Below are 20,219 nucleotides of genomic sequence, written 5' to 3' on the forward strand. Positions count from 1 at the left end.
GGTGCTTTCCTGGGAGTCTGGTTCCGGGGCCCACTCCCTCGTCACTGGGGGCGGGGCTAGCGCGCCGCGTGGGGCGGGGACGGCCTTCAGGGGGCGGGCCCTGCTCGCTGCCGGGGCGGGGCCTGGCGCGGGCGGCACTGCAGGCCGAGAGCGGCGCGGGCGGCTGGCGGGAGGTGGCGGTGAGGCGGCGCGGGGAGCGGGGCGGCTGGGCCTGAGGTGGGGGTGAGGCGGGCGGGCGGGCCTGAGGTGGGGGCGAGGCGGCGGGGAGCGCGTGCGGCCGCGAGGGCGCGGTCCCCGGGTCAGCCGGCCCTCGCCGGCGGGAGGCCCAGTCGGCGGGTCCCGGAGGGGCGGAGCGGCGGACGGCGGGGCAGGAGGCGCCCAGGCGGAGACGCTGGCCGCCCCGGAGGCCGCTGACCGCCTTCCTCGCGCGGCCGGGGAGTGACCGTGACCCCGTGCGCGGCGGGTCCCCCCGGCGGGGCGTCGCCGGAGGTCGTGCGCGGGGGCGAAGGCCCGGGACCGGCGTCCCAGACGCTCCAGCCTCGTCCTCACGTTTAGGGACCGGCGGTGCGAGCGGCGAAGCCGAAGGATGTGCGGGCGGACGTCCTGTCACCTGCCCCTGGAGGTCCTCACCAGGGCCTGTGCCTACCGGGACCGGCAGGGCCGGCGGCGGCTCCCGGAGTGGAGGGACCCCGAGCGGTACTGCCCGTCGTACAACAAGAGCCCGCAGTCCTGCAGCCCGGTGCTGCTGTCCCGCCTGCACGTGGAGCAGGTAACGCCCGCCTCCCGCACCCCCGCGCGTACCCCCCTCAGCCCCGCAGCCTCCCTGTGCGGGGCGCACCGCCCCAGGGCCCGCCAGGGCCACCCGGGCCTTGCGTTTGAAGACACCTCTCAAGTCAGCATCCTCCTAACCTCACGGGTCGCCTGGGTCCTTTCAGTATCTTTGGGAGGGAGAAAATGGATTTCCATGCCCCTGACCAGTCCGGCTAAACCAGAATCTAGGCTCAGGGCAGGACTGAGACTGGCTGATCTGAAACAACTCAGATGGTTCTCCGGGTTTCTGTTCTTTCTGCTTGTATTTTCAATCTTTTTGTGTTTGCCTTTCGGAACAGAGGTATCTGGTTTGGTAATCTGAAGTTTAATTGCGTTCATTGTGTTTATACTATCTGCCCCTGTAGGGTTGGAGTGAATTTATAGTCATGTTGTGGTTTTTTGCTTTATTCTGAGCGCGCGTGTGTGTGTACAGGCACACATGCAGTGTAATAAAAATGCTTCATTCCAGAAATTAAATATTTTAAATATTTCTCCACATCATAAGTATTTGAAATGTCCTTGATGTGTTTTTTAAAATCCCAACTGTTTCCCTCCTGGATTTTTATTTTATTTGGTCCACAATGCTTAACTCACTCTGTGAAGTTGGTCATACCCCGACTGCATGCTCTTCAGAACTGTTGTGATAATATATAGTCAAAAAAGATTCATTCCTACATTACAGGGATCACATTATTTTGAAATAAACATCTTTTTGGTTGAATGAAGCTATTTACATGAACTAGTTTATTGTTTAGCCATTTTTAGTAGATGCATACTTCCCCATTGAAACTAAAAAAACTTTTTTTAATGAGAGGGAAATCAAAATTAAATATCATGGGGAACCTTGACTGGGAAAGGTTCATGTTTCACAGGAAAGCATAATTTGAAGAGAGAGAAGGATTACATATGAGCTTTATTATTTTTTAGCCTTGGTTGTCTTTGTACCACCTCTTGAAAATTATAGAATGAATGTTAATTGGAAGAAAAATTTGTTTAACAGATTCAAAGACAGAAGTGTGGAAAGATTGCGACTTGTCCTGGGTTACCCAGTCAGTGAGGGGCAGAACTGGAACAGAGGTCCAGTCCATTGTCCCCACTTCAGGGGATGCTTCCTGGAACAGGGAACAAGGAAGGTGGAGCCCTCCTCTCCCGTCACTGGTAGAAATTTGCTGATGCAATATTTTGACTCCACATCTCTAATACATTTCATTAAGATTGCTAGGGTTTCGTAATTTTGATAAATATTTGAGGTTTCTTTTTTTTTTTTTCAAACCTGTAAATTATAAAGCAAAAATAGAACCATTTGAGCAGATCGTTAATTCAAATCACCAACTGCCTGCAGCCTGCTCATGTGTATAGATTGTAATATTTGCATTTGAAACCACTGATTTGCAACTTACTTCCACTTTCATTTATCTACCCCAGTGCTACCAGCTGTTCTGGTCACAAGTCCAAGAGTGTAGAGGAAAAGATGACTAATATTGAGCAATATTTTCAGTAATTTTGGCTTAGAAGCCGGTTTGTATCTATTGTTCCCTGTACAGGGCAGCCCCGCATTTGGGTTTGGTTTACATTTATCCGGTGAACGCACTCAAGTTAAAGGTGGAATTTCTAAGAGTAGGATTTCTCAACCTTACCACTAGTGACATACTGGGCGGGATAACTGTGTTGTGGGGGTTGCAGAATGTTTAGCAGCATCACTGGCCTCTACCCACTGACTGCCAGCAGTATTCCCCAGGTCATCGTGGCCAAAAGTGTCTCCTGATATTGCCAAATATATACCCCCTAGATGCCAGGAGCCCCACGGTTGGGGGTGTGTGTGTCAAAATTGCCCCATGTTCAGAACCTCAGATTTAGAGTATTGTCTTGCAAATTTCTGATGAGAGATCATTTTATTGGCTGTTATACAGTGTTATCTCTCTTATTCTCGCTTAAGCTTTGGGCAGGGGGCCCTTCTGCTTGGAAGGCACATTTGAAACATTTGATTTTGAAAGAGAACGAGGACTTAACAAAAGCTCTAAGTTTTCACACATTCTTCCTCTCCCTTCTCTACCCTACCATTTCTTCCAGGGTCATCTTTTCCTTAGTTATCCTACACGCTCATTAATTGGTTTTATTTTCCTGCCTCTTGGCATACAGTATACCTAGGCTGCTTCTGTCTTTAAGGGGAAAAACACACACACACACATATATATTCATTCATAGATTCCATGTTTGTGTATTTGCCTACTTGCTAGAGTTTGTTTGTAACCACCAATACAATACTCATATAGCTTTTATGTTTGGTTCCTGGATATACAAAGTGGTGAAATACGGTGAAATATTCAAGTCTTCCAATATCGCCATTCCCAGCTGAGATCAAATAAGGTGAAGCCCTACCTAGTTTCAGTTTTCGTATTATAAACAAGTGTCCTTTTTGTGGTCTGTTTATTGCTATGTATTTTTACATTTCTCTGCTTTTTGTTGGTGATTTCACTGTTTAAAATGGTCCCCAAGCATAGTGCTAAAGTGCAGGCCAGAATTCCTAAATGCAGGAAGGCTGTCGCACGCCTTACAGGGAGAATGCACGTGCTAGAGATGCTGCACTCAGGCATGAGGTAATGTGGCTGCTGGTCCTGGATTCAACATTAATGCATCAACAGTATATGTTAAATAAAGTCACTTTAAACAGAAATACACATAACACAAGTTTTATATTGATGAGTTGATGAAAATGTTGTCACCATAGACTCCTGGCCACCTAACTGTATTTCCCGTAAGATCTGCGGTTCAGTATTCCCTAATTCAGTGTTCCCAGCGACTTTGTAGAACCTGACTGCCTTGAATAACAAGAATGGAGTGTGTGTGTGTGTGTGTCTTTGTATGGAAAGGGGATTAAAAATACAGGCAAGATTTTGAAAGAAATGGAGCAGGATCTTGTGAGGAGCTCAGCGGAGGGATTAGCTTTAAACAAAAGGGAGTCCTGAGACACTACTGCCTTCCTTGCAGTTCCATCCTCTCGACTCTTGTCAGCCTACTGTTCTGTCTCTAGGTACTTTTTCTTGGACTTCACTTTTTTATTTTTTGTACTCCCAGGCTTAATCCTGTGATTGATTTACTCTCTAAGAAACTTTATCCTAATGGCTTTATCAGTTGCCTTTATGAAAAGGATTTTGTTGTTTCTTTTTAATCATAACTGTAAAAAATACTAAACTACAACTTGTGTGCCTGTTCCATGCCACATGTCCAACCTCGTAAGTAGCAGAGAAGGGACTTTTGAACCAGAGTCTTCTTAAAAGGCCTTATTCTTTCCCTTATACCAGAGGTTGGCAAGTCTGGCCCGCTGCCTGTTTCTGTAAGCGGAAGTTATTAGGGTACAGCCAGGCTTGCCCGGCCGCGGGCTGCGCTCCCACTGCCCGCGGCGGCGGGACTGCGTTGCTTAAGTCACTGCAGTGCAGACCGCGCGGGCTCGCAAAGCCAGACTTAGCCCCACCGGCCCGTCCCCATACCGCACTGCCTCTCCCCTGAGCTTTAATTCCAGGCACCTGTTGGGTGTAGTAAACACCTCTCCTCGGATTTTATTCTGGTAACTTAAAGCCACTTTATGTTACGTCCACCACTGAGGAATCAGGACAGGGCATTGCGGGCATGGTTGGCTCTTCCCTGAAGCCTGGGGCCTCAGCTGAGAAGACGTGGCATTGGGGATAGAAGCGTCTAGAGCAGCAGTCTGGCCATTGCTGTGAATGAAACGTTGTGGAGCACACGGCATCTGTTCATCTGCTGTCTGTGGCTGTTTGTCCCTGTAACAGCACTTCTGACAAGGCCTTGTGGCCTGCAGAGTCTGTAGTGCTTCCTGCGTAGCCGTGCAGAGAAAAGGTAACCAGCATCTGATCGAGAGGCGTGTTCTGTCTCATCTGGCAGTGGACACCGGCTCTTAACTGGGGCTTTTGACCAAAGCACCTACGTGCGGCCTTCCTGCAAAGCCTGGGCGCTTTCCCAGCATGGTAGCCTTAGGGTAGCTAGATTCCTTACGTGGCAGCTCAGAGCACTGAAAGCAGTGTCTCAGCAAACAAGGAGGAGCTGGAAAACCTTTTCTGACCAGTCTCAGGAATCCTGCATTGTCATTTGTGCCACATTCTGTTGGATACAAGCAGGTCACAAGCCCATCCACACTCAAGAGAAGAGAATGTAGACCCCTGCCCTCCACCAGCTCTCAGTGGGAGGAGTGGCAAAGATTTGGGGACTGTTCTCGGAAATTCAGCACGTGCTCTTTCCCCAGATCACACCCTTCAGATTTTTCTCTCTCATTCGACAGTGCTGTCGTTCTGTCGGTTTTCTGGGCCTGAAAACTTACTCATCCCTGTTTTCTTTTTCTATTTGCCACGGCAATTCCTTCCTTCCCCTCCCTTCCTTCCTTCCTTCCTTCCTTCCTCCCTTCCTTCCTTCCTCTTGGGTGTCTTGTATTCTTTTACTGTCACAGACCTCTGTACCCCTGTAGCAGAATGCAATGTGCACTCTCTACTCACGGGTCTCTTCCAGCTCATGGTGTACATACCATAAGGAGTAGTGTGTGTGTGCATTTTAATCTATGGAGTTCATCAAATTCTCAAGGGGCTAGTTACACCCTCCCCCCCAAAAGTTTAACAACCATGTGTCGGGGGCAGGGGGTCCAAAGCTATCCCCACATTTGGAGATTTGTTAGAAGGATTCAGCATATAATGTGGCTGAGTTTTATTACAGTGAAAGGATACACAGTAGCATCAGAGGGGGAAAAGAAACGAGTAGAAATCTGGAGAACTTCATGCACAGACATGCTCATGCTCTCTCCTTCCTGTGAGGGCACACCAAGCATGTTACTTCTCCAGCAGTGAAAACTGTGGTAACGTGTGCAGTGTGTCTGCCCAGGGAAGCCTATTAGAAACTCAGGCCCAGGGCTTTTACTGGGGTCTGGTCACACAGGCACTCTGCCCAGCAAGTATCAGAATTCCAGACTCCTAGAAGGAAAGCAGTGCTCAGCATAAACTTCATTTTTTGCTTAGACTAGGCATGTATACTATGCATCATTATCAGGGACAGGTGGAAACACTCAAAATCCGGGTTCTCAGATGCTAACCAAGGGCCAGCCCTGTAAACAGACTCTCCTAAAAAGAGCATCCTCTGGCTTGTTATAACTTTTCTGCACAAAACCACCTCCTGCATATTTTTTTTTAAATTGTAAGGGTTTATTTTGGTTAAGGGGGTGGAGGCAATCAGGTTTCTTTGTTTGCTTTTGTTTTTAATGGAGGTACTGGGGATTGAATCCAGGACCTCATGCATGCTAGGCACGCACGCTGCCACTGAGCTGTACCCTCCCCAACCCCTGAGCATACTTGGCGTGGCCTCTAATTTCCTATCTGGTTTTTCCTCCCTTCTCTCCTCTGTCTGAATCCTGTACCTCTTGTGGAATCCAGTCCAAGAAGCAACTCACCCGGTTCCCTCCCCACTGCCCCTTCCAAGGAGCTGGTACACGTCTCCATTCCACCTCTCACAGATCCCCCTCCGTGTTTGTACCACTTATATGGCCCTTAGCCGGTAGTGTCTTATTACTTAATACTTTTTTTGTCTGTGTGTCCTCCCAGGGCACAGTGCAAGCCCTCCGAGGTCAAGCATCCTGCATGTGTCCCCCAGCACGCTGTGTCGCCTCAGTCATGGCGTGTGTCTTACTGTGCTGTGGTTGTCCGTAACGTGTGCTTCTTGAGAGCCGGGGCCGAGTGAAGCGCAGGGCCTGGAACATTGTCTCTCCCGCAGCAGGCACTAAGGAAAAGTTTACAGAAACTAAACTTCATATCCCCCGCCCTGCGCAAGCAGAGCTCACGTTACTCACATCATGATTAACATTATTTTCAAGTAGAATCCTTCTCTTTTAATAATCTTCTATCCTTTGTATTTTGATGCTAACAGTATTGTAATGCCTGTGCTGAGTTTGGTGTTCTAAATTTCATTGCCATCTCACTGAATATGAACCTTTTCCATGGCAGGGTGCAGACTCATCTGAGCGTGTCATTGCTCCCATGCGGTGGGGCTTGGTCCCATACTGGTTTAGGGAAAGCGACCCTTCCAAGCTGCAGTTCAACACTTCCAACTGTCGCAGTGATACCATAATGGAGAAACGGTCCTTCAAGGTATGTCGCTGGTCTAGGGAAACGGCACATGTTCTGACATTTTATCTACCAGAACTGTTGATGCCTTATATACCTGAGAAATAAAATAAGGTTCTCTTTGGAACCTTCCTTAAGGTTCCAGAGGTGAAAATTCCAAAGTGTGTTCCCAGTTGTTAACATAGAGTGCTGTTCTGTTTGTTACCATGTGACAAAGCATGCCAAAACTTAGTGGTTTAAAACAAAACAGCAGCTTATGATTTCTCGTGTTCTGTGGATTGACTAGGCTCACCGGCGTTTTTATGTAACTGCAGGTTCTCATGTCATTATAATCAGAAGGCAGCTAGATGGCCAAGATGACTTTTTAACCTGCGTATCTGCCACCTCAGCTGGGATGAGCAGAACAGCTGGAACCCATTCGCACGCCTGGCTGGGGGCTGTCAGGGTAGTCAGGCTTCTTTACCTGGCAGCCGGCTTCCCCGGAGCTCATCGTCCAGGAGAGCAGGCAGACGCTGCATCGCTTCTGCTGCCTGCTGTTGGCTATGCAGAGCCAGCCCGGGGTCTGCGGGGGAGGGGCCGCATAGGATGGGGACGCGGGCACGCGTGGGTCCTGGGGGCCAGCGCTGGAGACTAGCCACCACAAGTGCCTGTTTGTCAGAGAGCTGTTCCTGTGACGTACATTATCTAATCTTTTCAGCATCTGTGTGTGACTTTGTACCTGAGAAAAGTGAGGTACAGAGAAATCGACTGCTCTGAGGTCGCCACACGTTGGTGGACCTGAGATTTTAACTCAAGTCCATGAAACGTGCTTCCGTCACTAAGACCTCGTCTTTCTCACATTTTCCCGCAGGTGCCTCTGGGAAAGGGAAGACGCTGTGTGGTCTTGGCAGATGGATTCTACGAGTGGCAGCGATTTCCGGGAGTGAGCGAGACGCAGCCGTACTTCATCTACTTCCCCCAGGTCAAAACAGAGAAGGTACCTTCAGCAGTGCTTTCACTAGCTATCTGGAAGGGGCGGGGAAGCTCATCCAAAGGAGGGCGCTTTTTCTTTCTTTCTTCATGGGTTTTTTTTTTGTTTCTAATAACAGCTTTTTTTTGTGGCCTTTTTTTCTTTTTTTATTATCTTTTCTAATTTTTTTCTTTTTTTATTATCTTTTCTAATAACAGCTTTCTTTATTCTAATAACAGCTTTATAATTCACCTTTTAAAAGTATGCAAGTCACCAGCTTAATTTTAGTATATTCAGAGTTGTGCAACCATTTCTACTGTGTAACTTTAGAACACCTTCATCACCCCTAAAAAGAAACCCCATATCCATTAGCAGTCACTGTCCATCTCCTGCTCCTCCCAGCCTGGGCAACCACTCACCTATTTGGTATCTATAGATGTGCCTGCTTTGGATAGTTCATATATATGGACCCATACAATATGCGCTTGTGGTTGTCAAGTTGTCCCAGTACCATTTGCTGAGAAGACTGTTCTGTCCCCTTTCATTGGTCTTCATACCCTTGTCAAAAGTTGGTTAGAGGTGTATGTTTACCTCTGGAGTCTCAGTTCTGTCCACTGGTATATGTCTGTTCTTATGCAGTACCACCCTATAACTTTGTAGTAAGTTTTGAAATGGGGAAGTTTGAGTCCAGCTTTGTTCTTTGTCAAGATTGTTTTGGTTATTCGGGTTTCCTCAAAGTGTTAAATGAATTTTAGGATCAGCTTGCTTGTTTCTGCAAAAAGGACAGTTGGAGTTTTGATAGAAATTGCATTCAGCCTGTAGATCAGTTTGGGGAATTGCTCAATTTGCTATCTTTATAGTATTAAGTCTTCCAGTCTGTGAACATAGAGCGTCTTTCCATTTATTAGGCTTTAAATTTCTTTCAGCAATATTTTATAGTTTTCAGCGTGCAAGTCTTGTGCCTCCTTGGTTGAATATATTCCTTTCCTTCCTAGGTCTAATACCAAATAATAGTTTTACCTCTTTCTAGACAATGCAAGTACCTTAGAAAAGTGTCTCCTCAAGGTCAGTATACACAAATCAGCAAAATTCCATATCCTAGCAACAGACAGTTGGAACTAACAGCAGCTCGTAAGCTGCTGGGAACAGCCGAGCGGGGAGCAGGGGGAACGCGTCAGTCAGTAGAAGGCCGTCCTTGCGCAGGCGAGAGGGAGTGAGCTCTGGGCCCCAGTGGGGAACGTGACCTGGCAAAGCGCACAGACCCTTAGAAGCGGAGAGAAGGCAGCACGTATAGAAGGTGGGGAGGGGTGTTTGGAAGCACGTGGCCAGTCTTCTGAATGCTTCCATTTTGCCAGGGAAGTAGGAAGCAGGGTCACCGGCTGGGAGTGAGGATGGGGAGAGAGTGTCGGGTATCTGAGAACTGAATGCGTGTCAGCAGAGAAGGGTGCTAGGATTCCCACATCACTGACCCGTCTGGATTTTGTTCTGCTGAGGGAATAAAGTAGGGATGTAACTTCCTTTCTCCCGGTACCCACCAACCCCGTTACTGTGCATCCATTCACTGAACACTTTCATGACCTTTGTTAGTTATGTTCTTCCTCCCATTAGTCCTCCTTTTTCAACGCAGTCTCTTCTCTTCCATTTACCTAGTCCCTCTGAAAGGCTAGAATTTTTCTTTGCCAGCTTTCATAGTGCATTCCACAATATGACTGCTATATTTAGGGTTTTTCAACAGTGGAGAATTACCAGACTAAAAGGTAGAGCCATTTCTGGTTCTGTTTGTGTCCAGTCAGTCAGGGCATTAGCCATGAGTTACCCACCTTCCAGGGAAAGGGAGGGAGGTCTCTCTATGGTCAGGTCTCTCCCAGCCAGAGAGGACCCTACATAGCAGTAGGCAGGCACGGTTCCTCTGAGGGATTCCTCAGCTTTCTTCCTACCCTCTGCAGGGAGCCACCAAACGTGTGGTCTTTGCTCTGGGCCTCGTCACATCAGTGATCCTTACCCTTGCCCCAGAGGAGCCAGCGTGCTTGTCCTGGCTGTTTTGTTTTTCTAGAGATGGAGTCGAGGCCCTGTACTCAGGCTGACCTCTTCCTAGCTTTTCCACTGTGATTTTTTTCATTTAAAATTAACTATAAATCCAGATTTCTACGGCTGTTTCCTGAGGGAACCATTCCGTAAGATTTCTGTCCCTTTGCTTCTCCATCTTTGAACCAGGAATTGTACAGCCAAAAAGAGAATTTCCCTCTTGAGAGACCGTTAGGCACTTGTGCGGACTAGGACGGCATTCTCCTCAGTTCTGTACAGTTAGCCTCTTGCCTGTAAAGAATTACCACATTATTTGTTGGACATTTATTAAGCACATGCCACGCGCCCTGCGGGGCTCCTGGAAGTTTAGGGAGACGTGCTTTCTATCCTCACATCTTTACCTCTGAGGCACAGACAAATGGAGTCAGACTAGTGGGGAATGCCTATGGAGGGCACGCAGACCGGGGCGTCATGGAAGGCCTCCCAGAAGAGAGAATTCTGCGGACTGCAGAGAGCTACGTCTTTCCGTTTTACCCGATCTGACAGTGACTTTAAGTTTGTTGCAGACACATTCAGTGTAGTTATTTATGTAATAGGGTAAAAGTGTACTCTGTTGCTGGTGTTCTGTTTGTTTCATCAGCTCCATTTTCCTTTTCTATTTTTTTCTACCTGCTTTTGGATTGAGTATTTTTTATGATTGCATTTCATCTCCACTATTAGCTTATTTTTACTTCTTTTAAAATTCTTTAAAATTGTTTTTAGTAGCTGATCCATAATAGACCTTTTAAAGTAATAACAGTCTACCTTCAAATAATACACCGCTTCTTGTGCAGTGTAAGGACCCCACACCAGTATGTTCCCAGTCCTCCCATCTTGTGGTATCTTGTCATGCATCTTGCTTTTTCATATGCTGTAAACTCACAACACGCTTGGTACTATTCTGCTTTAGTCAGTTAAATTTTAGAGTGAGGAAAATAAGAGAAGAAATTTTACATTGACTCTCATTTTAGACGTTTCCATGAATCTTCACGTCTTTGTGTAGATCCAGGTTTCTCTCTGATACCGTATTACTTCCCCCTGAAGAACTTCCTGTAATATTTCTTGTCATTCAGGTCAGCTGGTAATGAATTCTATTTTTGTTTGTCTGGAAGAATTGGAAGAGTATCTAGTCCTTTGATTTTTTAAATCATGAGGTAAAATTCATACACCATAGAATTCTTCCTTTTAAAGTGAATGGTAATTTTTAGTATGTTCAAAATGTTAGGCAACCATCATCGCTATCTAATTGCAGAACGTTGTCACCCCAAAAAGAAACCCACGCTCACTGTTAGTCTCTTTCTGCCCCAGCATCTGGCAACTACTGTCTTCATTTTTGAAAGGTATTTTCACTGTGTGTGGAATTCTGGGTTAGCAGTTTTTTTCCAGCACTTTTTAAAAAGTGTTCCGTTGTCCCTGGCTCTCACAGTCTGAGAAGCCTGTTGTAATTCTTGTCTTTGTCTTCTGTTTGTAACGTGTGCCCCTCCACTTCTCACTCACCAGAGCCTTTATGATTTTCTGTTGGGTTTTCAGTAGTTTGAGTATGATGTGTGTAGGGGGTGTGTGTGTGCCTGACATGTTTTCTGAGCTTCTTAGATCTTTGGTTTGATGTCTCTAAGGTTTTTGGAAAGTTCTCAGCCATTATGTATTCAGCTATTCCCTCTGCCCCATCTTCTCTTTTCTTTCTGGTATTCTGATTATACCTGTGGTGGTTTGATATTGTCCCATAGTTTTTGGATATTCTCTTCTGTATATTTCATTCTTTTTTCTCTGTGGTTCAGTTTGGGTAATTTTTATTGACCTCTTTTAAAGTTCACTATTTCTTTTTTTATATTTTATTTATTTATTATTGAATTATTTACTTTTATTTTGGCAGGGAGGAGAGCTAATTAGGTTTTTCTCCTTAAGAGGAGGTCCTGAGGATTGAACCCAGGACCTTGTGCATGCAAAGCATGCACTCTACCAGTTGAGCTATACCCTCCCCCACAATTCTTTCTTATTTCACCAAAATTCCTTATCTGTTCATGCATGTTGTCTACCTTTTCTGTAAGAGCCTTGATATAGTAATTCTACTTAGATTCCTGTCTAATTAGTTTCAGCATTTGGGAAATAAAGTCTCTTGAATCTGGTTCTGTTGATTGCTGTGTATCAGGGCATTTCACTGCTGATTCCTGGCTTTTTCATGTGTCCTGTAATTATTTTTTTTTTTTGCTCATTCAGCCATTTTTTAATTTACAGTTTGTGTTTAATGCAAATCAGTTCCATAACATGAGAAGTTACTATGAATCAAAGCATAAATACACAAACACAATATACAATCCAAAATACGTGTACAGCATTCAGGTGTGAAATGAAAGGGAATGTTCATTCACACACACGGCAGCTTGAGATCTGTTGGATATGGTTGTTCCAGTGTAGGTTTCTAAAGATGGGAAATAAATGACTTTGGTTATCCAGACTACTGTGCCATTGTAGATATCAGAGCATCTAAGCATCAGTGCGTGACCATGTGAACAAAAGACTCAAGGGAGTGTCTATTTCTAAAAAGGTCTCTGTGCATTGAGGCAGTTGTGAAAAGACTTAGTTTCCAAAATCAAGCCCACTTTAGGCTGAGGACCAGGTTCTAACTATCTAAACATACTGACTGTTAACAGAAAGTGTTCCAAATGTGGCTACTCTGATTCCGTTTTTTAAAACATACTACAGGAAAAAGTATAAAAGTTTTTCTGAATTTGATGTAAGCAGGCTTCCAGTTTTCCCCTCCCAAATACTTGATTACCGCTTGGCTCCTTCATGTATTTGCCTTTTTAATTTCAAGATTTGTCAATTTAACCTTCAAAAGGGACCATTTTTAAAACCATAAAAAACATTCAACAGATGGAGAAATAAAAAGCATTTTGAAATTAGTTGAGGTCCGTGTACTTCTACCCTGTTATCAGTTTAGCTAACAGAATCTAGCGCTCTTATTGGATAAGAATAGTTGATAAGGATGTAAGCAACATGTGCTGTTATGCTTGGATCTGGGGTAGATTCCAGTCCATCGTTGCCCTGGCACATGTCAAATGCAATGTCAAATCCAAAGTCCCAGAGGAAAGAGTTTGGTTCCGAAGAGAACGGTGATAGTTTAACATAAAACTTTATCCAGAGTACATCGGCATTAAATTAGAGCTGCTGGAAGTGAGGATCTACAGTAACACCTTCTAATGTACATGTAAGTAGAATCACGGAAGCTTTCTGTATTACCTAATTGTTTCATGGCCTTATAAATTTAATGAACGAAGTGAAAACTGAATCTCTTTTCCACATCCCATCCTTTATCTCTAAGTAAGATAATAATCTGTTCTCATCTGCAAAGTAAAGTTTTATGTGTCCATACTTCTTAAGCCACATTTAAGGAGATCAGCTCTTAACTAATTTTGGATGTTGTCTCTGCATCTTGTACAGGAGACTCCAGCAGATTTAGTACTGGCATTCATCATCTAGTCAAACCCTTCACATGCTCTTCAAACCAATCAAATTTGGGATCCTCAACATTTTCTGTCAATAAAATAAGGTGTGGAAGCAGCAGATTCATTCAGTGAAGACTTTTCCTTGTCACACTGGGTGTCTAGATGCCACATGAATTGAGTTTTGAAGATGGGGAAGTACAGATGTTTCTTGACCTGCGTCTCTTAGCAGTAGAGATGTAGAAGGGAGACCGAGATCATGAAGAGACTGGCTGTTGACTGCAGGGCATCGTTATTTGCCTCGCTGGTGGCATTAGCTGGATTTGGGGCGGCCGCGGTAGCCTGGGAGGAGTTCCTTGAAACTGGTGGAACAGTTGTTTGATTTGAATAAACCTGCATAGGTCAGAGGAGTGCCAAGAGCAGCCGCCCCAGTCCAAGCCTGGCCACCACCGCTCCGCCTGCGTCCGCTCCGCCGGCTCCGCCTGTGTCTGCTCTGTCGGTGCGCGGCGCGTCTCACTGGATGCTGGTGCGTGGAGGACAGCTGGCTTTGGGCTGGTGCTGGAAAGGTTGTGTCCTGTAATTTTTGAGCAATTGCCAGACATAGTAGGTAGGACAGATACTGAGATAATATATATGTCTGGAAATGGATATGTGTATTCTGTTAGGCCATTAATGTCCGAGATTGTCGATCTTATCAGGAGCTGAACTGGGTTTGGGTTTTGTTGTTCACCACAGGCTTTAAATTCCTCTGGTGTCACCTTGTCTTTAGGGTAAGGGTTGACCTCCAGAGGGTTTTTCTCAAAAGCCCTGCTTCCTGCAGCTTTTGTTACGTCCCTCTGTGCCTGTGCCTTAGAGAAGAGGCCTGTGGGAGCCTCCCCAGGCTCTGCCCCTTTCCCAGAGTGAGATCGCTGTTGCTTGTCATCCGTGCGTGCTCACCTGCAGGCGCCGGAAAGAGTTCCCTGTTGTCTTGGTTCGGTCTCAGTCTCGGGCGGAGCTGTGCCCCTGGCGCTCAGCCTCAGCCCTGTTGTCTTGGTTCGGTCTCAGTCTCGGGCGGAGCTGTGCCCCTGGCTCAGCCTCAGCCCTCTTGATGATCCTGCTCCTTTCCCAGCAAGCAGAGGAGTTTTTCTTCTACCCTTCTCCAGCCTCGGTGAGTCTCTACCTGTATTTTAGGGGCAATAAGGATTATTATTACTTGTCCCCTGGCCTCTTAAGGTTTTGGTTCCTTAGAGGAGAACTGATCAGGTGAGGCGGAAGAGCTCCCAGCCTCTGGGCATGCGCCGGCAAGGACGGCTTTCTCTAGGCTGCTGCCCCCAGTCTCCAGCTTCCCGGATGTCTGCAGCCCCTGAGGGTTCTGTTCTCTCAGGCTACCCCACTCTCTGCATTTAGCAATTTGATGATAATTGCATCTGAATTCTTACCTGCTGCAGGAAGGCCTTGTTTTCCTCCTGTTGCTACGGGGAAGCCAGTATTCTTGTCTCATCTCCCCTTGGACAACTCTGTCTTTCTACAGAGGTCAGGCTAATTGGTTGCCTTATGACTTTAGTCCTCTGATGAGTTTAAGAAAAGTTATGGCTATTTAGATTATCTCGTTTTTTTCTTATTGTTAGGATGGAGGTGACACTCTTTCCAGCCTTCTGTATTCTAGGCCTTGAACTGAATCTTAAATGGCAAGTTGGGGTTGGCATGATGAGAAAGGGCAGGGCAGACGTTTTGGGCAGAGGAAACTTGCTTCGGCAAGACACAGGGGCGTGAAATTGCACTAGAGCTCATTTACAAGCAGCGGGGTTTAATCCAGATTCACACTGTAAGTGAAAACCCGAATGATGCTCTGGATCATGGGAGGCCTAAGTACCCACTGAAGGAGTTAAATTGTGCTGTGAAGCATTCAGGAGTCCTACATCTATAGCTTCAGTGAGCACTTGCCACCGCGCCTCTTTTCTCTGGCAACATGGATCAGGGGGAGCTAGTAAGGCATGGGCTGAATTACTTCTGAAATGACTGTGATGCTCTCAAGTCTGTAACAGGACCCAGCCTGCAGGAGAAGGCGGCTGCTGAGTATCTAATTGGCCCTGGATTTTGCTTCCAGTCAGACAATGCCGGTGCTGCAGACAGTCCTGAGGACTGGGAGAAAGTCTGGGACAACTGGCGGCTGCTGACAATGGCTGGGGTCTTTGACTGCTGGAAGCCCCCGGATGGGGGAGACTCCCTGTACTCCTACACCATCATCACAGTGGACGCCTGCACAGGCTTGAAGAACATCCACCAGAGGCAAGTCACACTCCTGACCCCTGCGCCCACCAGGATTTAGGGAGGCATGGTCCTGTTTGCTTTGAGATAGCAGGCTTTTGGAATTCAAAGTTTCTGTATACACAGATTTAGAGGGTAGGAAGTTAAGATGGTTGCTTCACAAAATACAATTAATTGTCAGGTTGGCTCTAACATGACATGCTTCCCTAAAAATCACCATACTGTGCAGAGTTGTGCAGTGAAAGCCACAGGACTTACGAGAAAAGTGGGAATAAGGGGTAACACTGAAATTTTGTCAGTAACACATTAAAAAATAATAGGAATCTAATAAAAACAGTACTGCAGTTTCATACATTAAGTGGTTAAGGAATACGTAGTTATTACAGTGGCACTTGACCTGAAAAAAACCCTAAATTGGCTTGTGGAATGAATGTCGGAAGAGGTGCGATTCGTGAGATACTGTGAAGTGGTGGAAGGAAGATTACGCAAAATTTTTTATCTTTTGAGATCTTAAATCCTGAGGCATGTTTTTCTGCCTTTGAAATGTTCCTTCAAGGCACGCGTTCATAATAGACTGAACACTCTGATCCAGTGTATGGCCTCCGCCAGTGAACTTCAGCATCACCACTAGGAGCTCTGTAGCAGTGCCTCTATCTGTGCGCACGTCTTCTCCTGAAGCTGTTCCAGCCATGGACGTTCCTTTTCCCACAGCGTTGTTACTGATGTGGGGTCTTTTATGTGTGTTGCTCGGGAGATATTACGTGTTCTTGCTTTCAAGATGCTTTTCCATTATTTCAAGTTTCTCCTCAAGACCTAAAAGTTTTCTGTTTGCATGTACTGCTCAGCGTGTTTTAGCCAGGAAGCTGAGACATGTTTGAGATGTTGAATAAGAAGATTTTTTGACACAGAGAAAAGTTTACAAATGCAGAATAAGAGGATAACGTGCAGTGAGCCGAGTAGCTGTCTGTGTTTGTGATGCGCAGGGATGTGCGTTCTGTGGACTTGTATGGGGCTCACTTCAGCGGGTGCGGATTTCTGTGTTCACTCTCAGTGTTTCTCATAGACAAAACCGTGTCTATATAATTTAAGCAAAATTCGCATTATGCTTCAGTTGCTTTCTAATATACTAATCATGCTGGGGACAGGCTTGCATTTTAAAAACAAGCATCAGCAGAACTGACTATGCTTGTGTGACACCGCACAGGTTCGCCAGATCTGAGTGCCCTCAGAAGTAACTTCATGATATTTTGCTGCAAAGAATTCTGTGCTGCACATACTGTTACCCATTTTGGTTTTGTCCTATGCGTTCTGTCTGAAGTGATGCTTTCATGGGGTATAGGAATTCTATTTTTTGCTAATTCACCTTAAAATAAATTCCTATTCAGCTAACCTAAAAACCACTGGTTTTTAAATGTGCCACTATTTTATGTGCTGTTAAGAAAAGTGCTGCCAATTAAACCATAACACAGTGCAGAGATGCCATTCATCATAAAATGATCTGGATTTTAGAGATATTTTTAAATACCTTTTTAAAGTACACATGTGATTTTTTTGAGGCGACAATAATTATTAAAATAGATGTTTATGCATTCATCTCACTTCGACTGTACCACCCACCAGTGAAATGTGTGCAGTCTTTAGATTGGCCAACAACATGAAATTAGAAGCTAAACAAGAGATCTTTTGCTAACATCTTCCTAGCACTGGGAGTCATCTGGGGCAGCCTCTTTGCTCTCCTGAGCCTCAGTGTCCTTTTGTTCCCAGTTATGTGGATAGCTCTTTGTTACACAAACCTGCCCTGGGTGGTGAGGCTGGAGAGTACTGTTGATAGACAAGGTTCCTGGGATTTTTCTTCCCTTTGAATGTTGAAAGGTCCCCAGTCTGGTAGCATGTGCACTAGGGTGCCCTGGATCCAGTCACAGCACTGTCACTGCCTTCGCTATCACCCTTGGTAGGCTGGCTCTCCGGGTGCTGAATTCGTGCACTGGGAAGTGGTGCCGGGGCCCAGGCAGCAGGGCAGCAGTTAGCATGAGAGGCACAGCGGGGGTGAGCGGGTGAGCTGGGTGAGCTGGGTGAGCTGCTGCTTGTGGTGGCGGTTTGCACCGGCAGCTGACGAGGCCTCTCTCCCTCTCTCCCTCTCCCTCTCCCTCCCCTTGCTCTGCTTCTCCCAACCACCATCTTGACCTTGCTGGCTAGGATGCCGGCCATATTAGATGGAGAGGAGGCAGTCTCTAAATGGCTGGACTTCGGTGAGGTCTCAACTCAAGAAGCGCTGAAGCTGATCCACCCCACAGAGAACATCACCTTCCATCCGGTGTCTTCCATGGTGAACAATTCACGAAACGATGCCCTTGAGTGTCTGGTTCCCGTCAACTTGCTGGTCAGAAAGGTAGGGCCTGTGACTCCAACAGTCCTTTTTGAGCTTTCTGTCTTGTGTTAGTGTGGCCTATTCATTTATGATATGGCCTTTTACAATTGGAGCTTTAGTATAAACCACCCAAAACTCCTCTCCCTTGTGCACAGCCAGGCGGCCCAGAGCAGTGGTTCTTGGAGCTGGCTGTGACTTGGTGCTCAGGAGACCTCTTTCAAAACGGAAATGCTGGCCCTGTCGAGACCTGCTGTGTCAGAACTCAGGGCGGGGCTCAGGCTTCTGTGTCATTAAGACGCTGCTTTGGTGAATCTTTCATAAAAAGCCAAATTTGAGGACTCCTCCAGGGTGACTGTGCGAAAGGCAAAGGAGCCCTTGACCATGACTGCATCTTGGTCCCCAGCCAAGTGTATGCCTTTTACATGTCTCTTGTGTACCTCTGCTTTCCCAAGTATGAGATGGAGGAATTCCAGTCCTCATTTTCCTTCAGGAGGATCTGAGAACATTCCTGCTGTGAACTTTAACTTACAATTGGCAAGGATCCGGAAGATGTATCCTGAAGGGAAGGTGAACAGGCAAAAGGCCTGCAGTGGGAGGTTCCAGAGCAAGAGCTGGCCCCTGCTGACATCCGGGGACAAAGGCTTAGGAGTAGCTGTGTTCCTAGGTGGCCTAGGGGGACCTAAGTAAGACATGGGTCTGTGTTCCAAAACAGACACCTTAGACAGTCTGAGAAGCGTGAAGGATGGTGATGGCGGACGCAGCCGCCCCGTCTCCATTTTCTCTAAGGTTTGTTAAGGTTTCACGCTCAGTCTCATCTTTCCTCTTTTGTCTCAGTTCTCTCAAACTCCTGTGCTCCTAACATTTTTTCATTAGCTGTCTCTAAAAATGTAATTATATATATTTACTTTGCACTCGACACTGCCCCATTTCTGCCATGTCTTTACTTCAAAAGAATTCACATTCTGGAAAGGGGGCATTGTGTGGATTCAGAATCTGCAGTTGAGGGTTGGGGTGTGGGTGCAAGGGCACGGAAGGGGCAGTGCCAGTGGCGGGGGGGAGCTGTGGGGGCTGCACGCTGGGAAACAGCTACTCTCTGCAGCTGTGGGCTGAATCCATCCTCATCGGGCTGTCTCCTGCTCACTTCCCCACACTGGCTGGTCACACTGATGGACATTCTTTTCCCTGTGAACGCCCATTCTCTGCAGGTGCTGGGAATTCCTGGCAGCTCTCTTCTCTAACAGGTCTAAGCCTTTCTAGAGCTACTCCCTGCTCCTTGCCCCCTGGAACATGCTCAGTTGCTCCCCTCCTCCCATTCCGGATTAGTGGCCCCGTCTGGCCCTTAGAAACATTTTCCATACCTGGGTCAGTATCTAATGCCTCTTTCCGTTTCTTTGCTTGGAGTTGGCCTTTTCCCAAAAGCTTGAGCTTGGGTGGTTTGAGGTTTTTCTTCTTTCTCCTAGGAGCTCAAGTCAAGTAGCAGCAGCCAGAAGATGTTGCAGTGGCTGGCCACAAAGTCACCCAAAAAGGAAGACCCCAAAACACCCCAAAAGGCAGAATCAGATGTGCCCCAGTGGTCCAGCCAGTTCCTCCAGAAGAGCCCAGTGTCCCCCAAGAGAAGTAGTGCAGGACTCCTGGAGCGGTGGCTGAAGCGGGAGAGGGAGGAGGAGCCCGAGGCCAAGCGGCCGCGCACTGAGTAGGGCGGGGCATTCAGAGACCAGGCCAGGTGTGCTGCGCTCAGTATGTTGTGGAGGCGGGCGCCGGCGCGGTCTGTGGGTTTGCTTTGGGAGGAGCTAGCACAGTGTGGGTGAACAGTGGTGGCTTCTTTGGGGAGTAGCTGTCCTGGCTGTGACCCAAATGCAGTGGGGCTGTGGGGCAGCCTGGGAGGAGGGAGGGCCACCACCGTCCACTCGTGGTGTGTGCCCACAGCCCTCTCCTGGTGGGACTGGTGGATCCGACCTGGTGCTGCCAGCGGAGGCTGTTTTCTGCTCAGCCTTTGGGCTCTTCCAGTCTTTTGGAATTAAGTTCTTAAAACATTGTGTTTTTTTCCTGTGTAAATTATATTTGATAAACTGCGTACATTTCAGAAAATGCTGCTGGTGGAAGGCATTCTGGATCTGTTTCCTGGCATCAGCCCTAGGGAATGGATTTTGTCACAGATACGGGGCACTGGGGATTTCTGTGGACAAAACTTCTTTGGAAACAATAAAAAGGCTTGATGAGGG

The 20,219-nt window shown here is 46.9% G+C and overlaps 1 protein-coding gene across 2 annotated transcripts; it reads left to right on the top strand.

Annotated features, from left to right (window-relative positions):
• Window positions 1-71: 71 nt before the first annotated feature.
• Window positions 72-20,219, top strand: HMCES (5-hydroxymethylcytosine binding, ES cell specific). 2 transcript variants are annotated; one of them, XM_032458774.1, is made up of 7 exons: window positions 72-179; window positions 556-769; window positions 6,807-6,950; window positions 7,777-7,902; window positions 15,469-15,650; window positions 17,826-18,018; window positions 19,458-20,219. In XM_032458774.1, exons 2-7 carry the CDS (start codon window positions 587-589, stop codon window positions 19,692-19,694), a joined length of 1,065 nt encoding a protein of 354 aa, XP_032314665.1. In that variant the 5' UTR covers window positions 72-179; window positions 556-586; the 3' UTR covers window positions 19,695-20,219. The 2 variants fall into 2 exon arrangements, with proteins under 2 accessions (XP_032314665.1, XP_032314666.1); XM_032458775.1 differs by having other exon boundaries at window positions 168-216.

Source organism: Camelus ferus, chromosome 17, assembly GCF_009834535.1.
Source record: "Camelus ferus isolate YT-003-E chromosome 17, BCGSAC_Cfer_1.0, whole genome shotgun sequence".
NCBI classification, from domain to species: Eukaryota; Metazoa; Chordata; class Mammalia; order Artiodactyla; family Camelidae; genus Camelus; species Camelus ferus.

Bases quoted from the DNA above. Each gene is read 5' to 3' on its own strand.
- HMCES (XM_032458774.1), top strand. From the start codon at position 587: ATGTGCGGGCGGACGTCCTGTCACCTGCCCCTGGAGGTCCTCACCAGG. The intron at 770-6,806 runs GTAACGCCCGCC...TTTCCATGGCAG, and splicing joins CCCGCCTGCACGTGGAGCAG to GGTGCAGACTCATCTGAGCG. The intron at 6,951-7,776 runs GTATGTCGCTGG...ATTTTCCCGCAG, and splicing joins TGGAGAAACGGTCCTTCAAG to GTGCCTCTGGGAAAGGGAAG.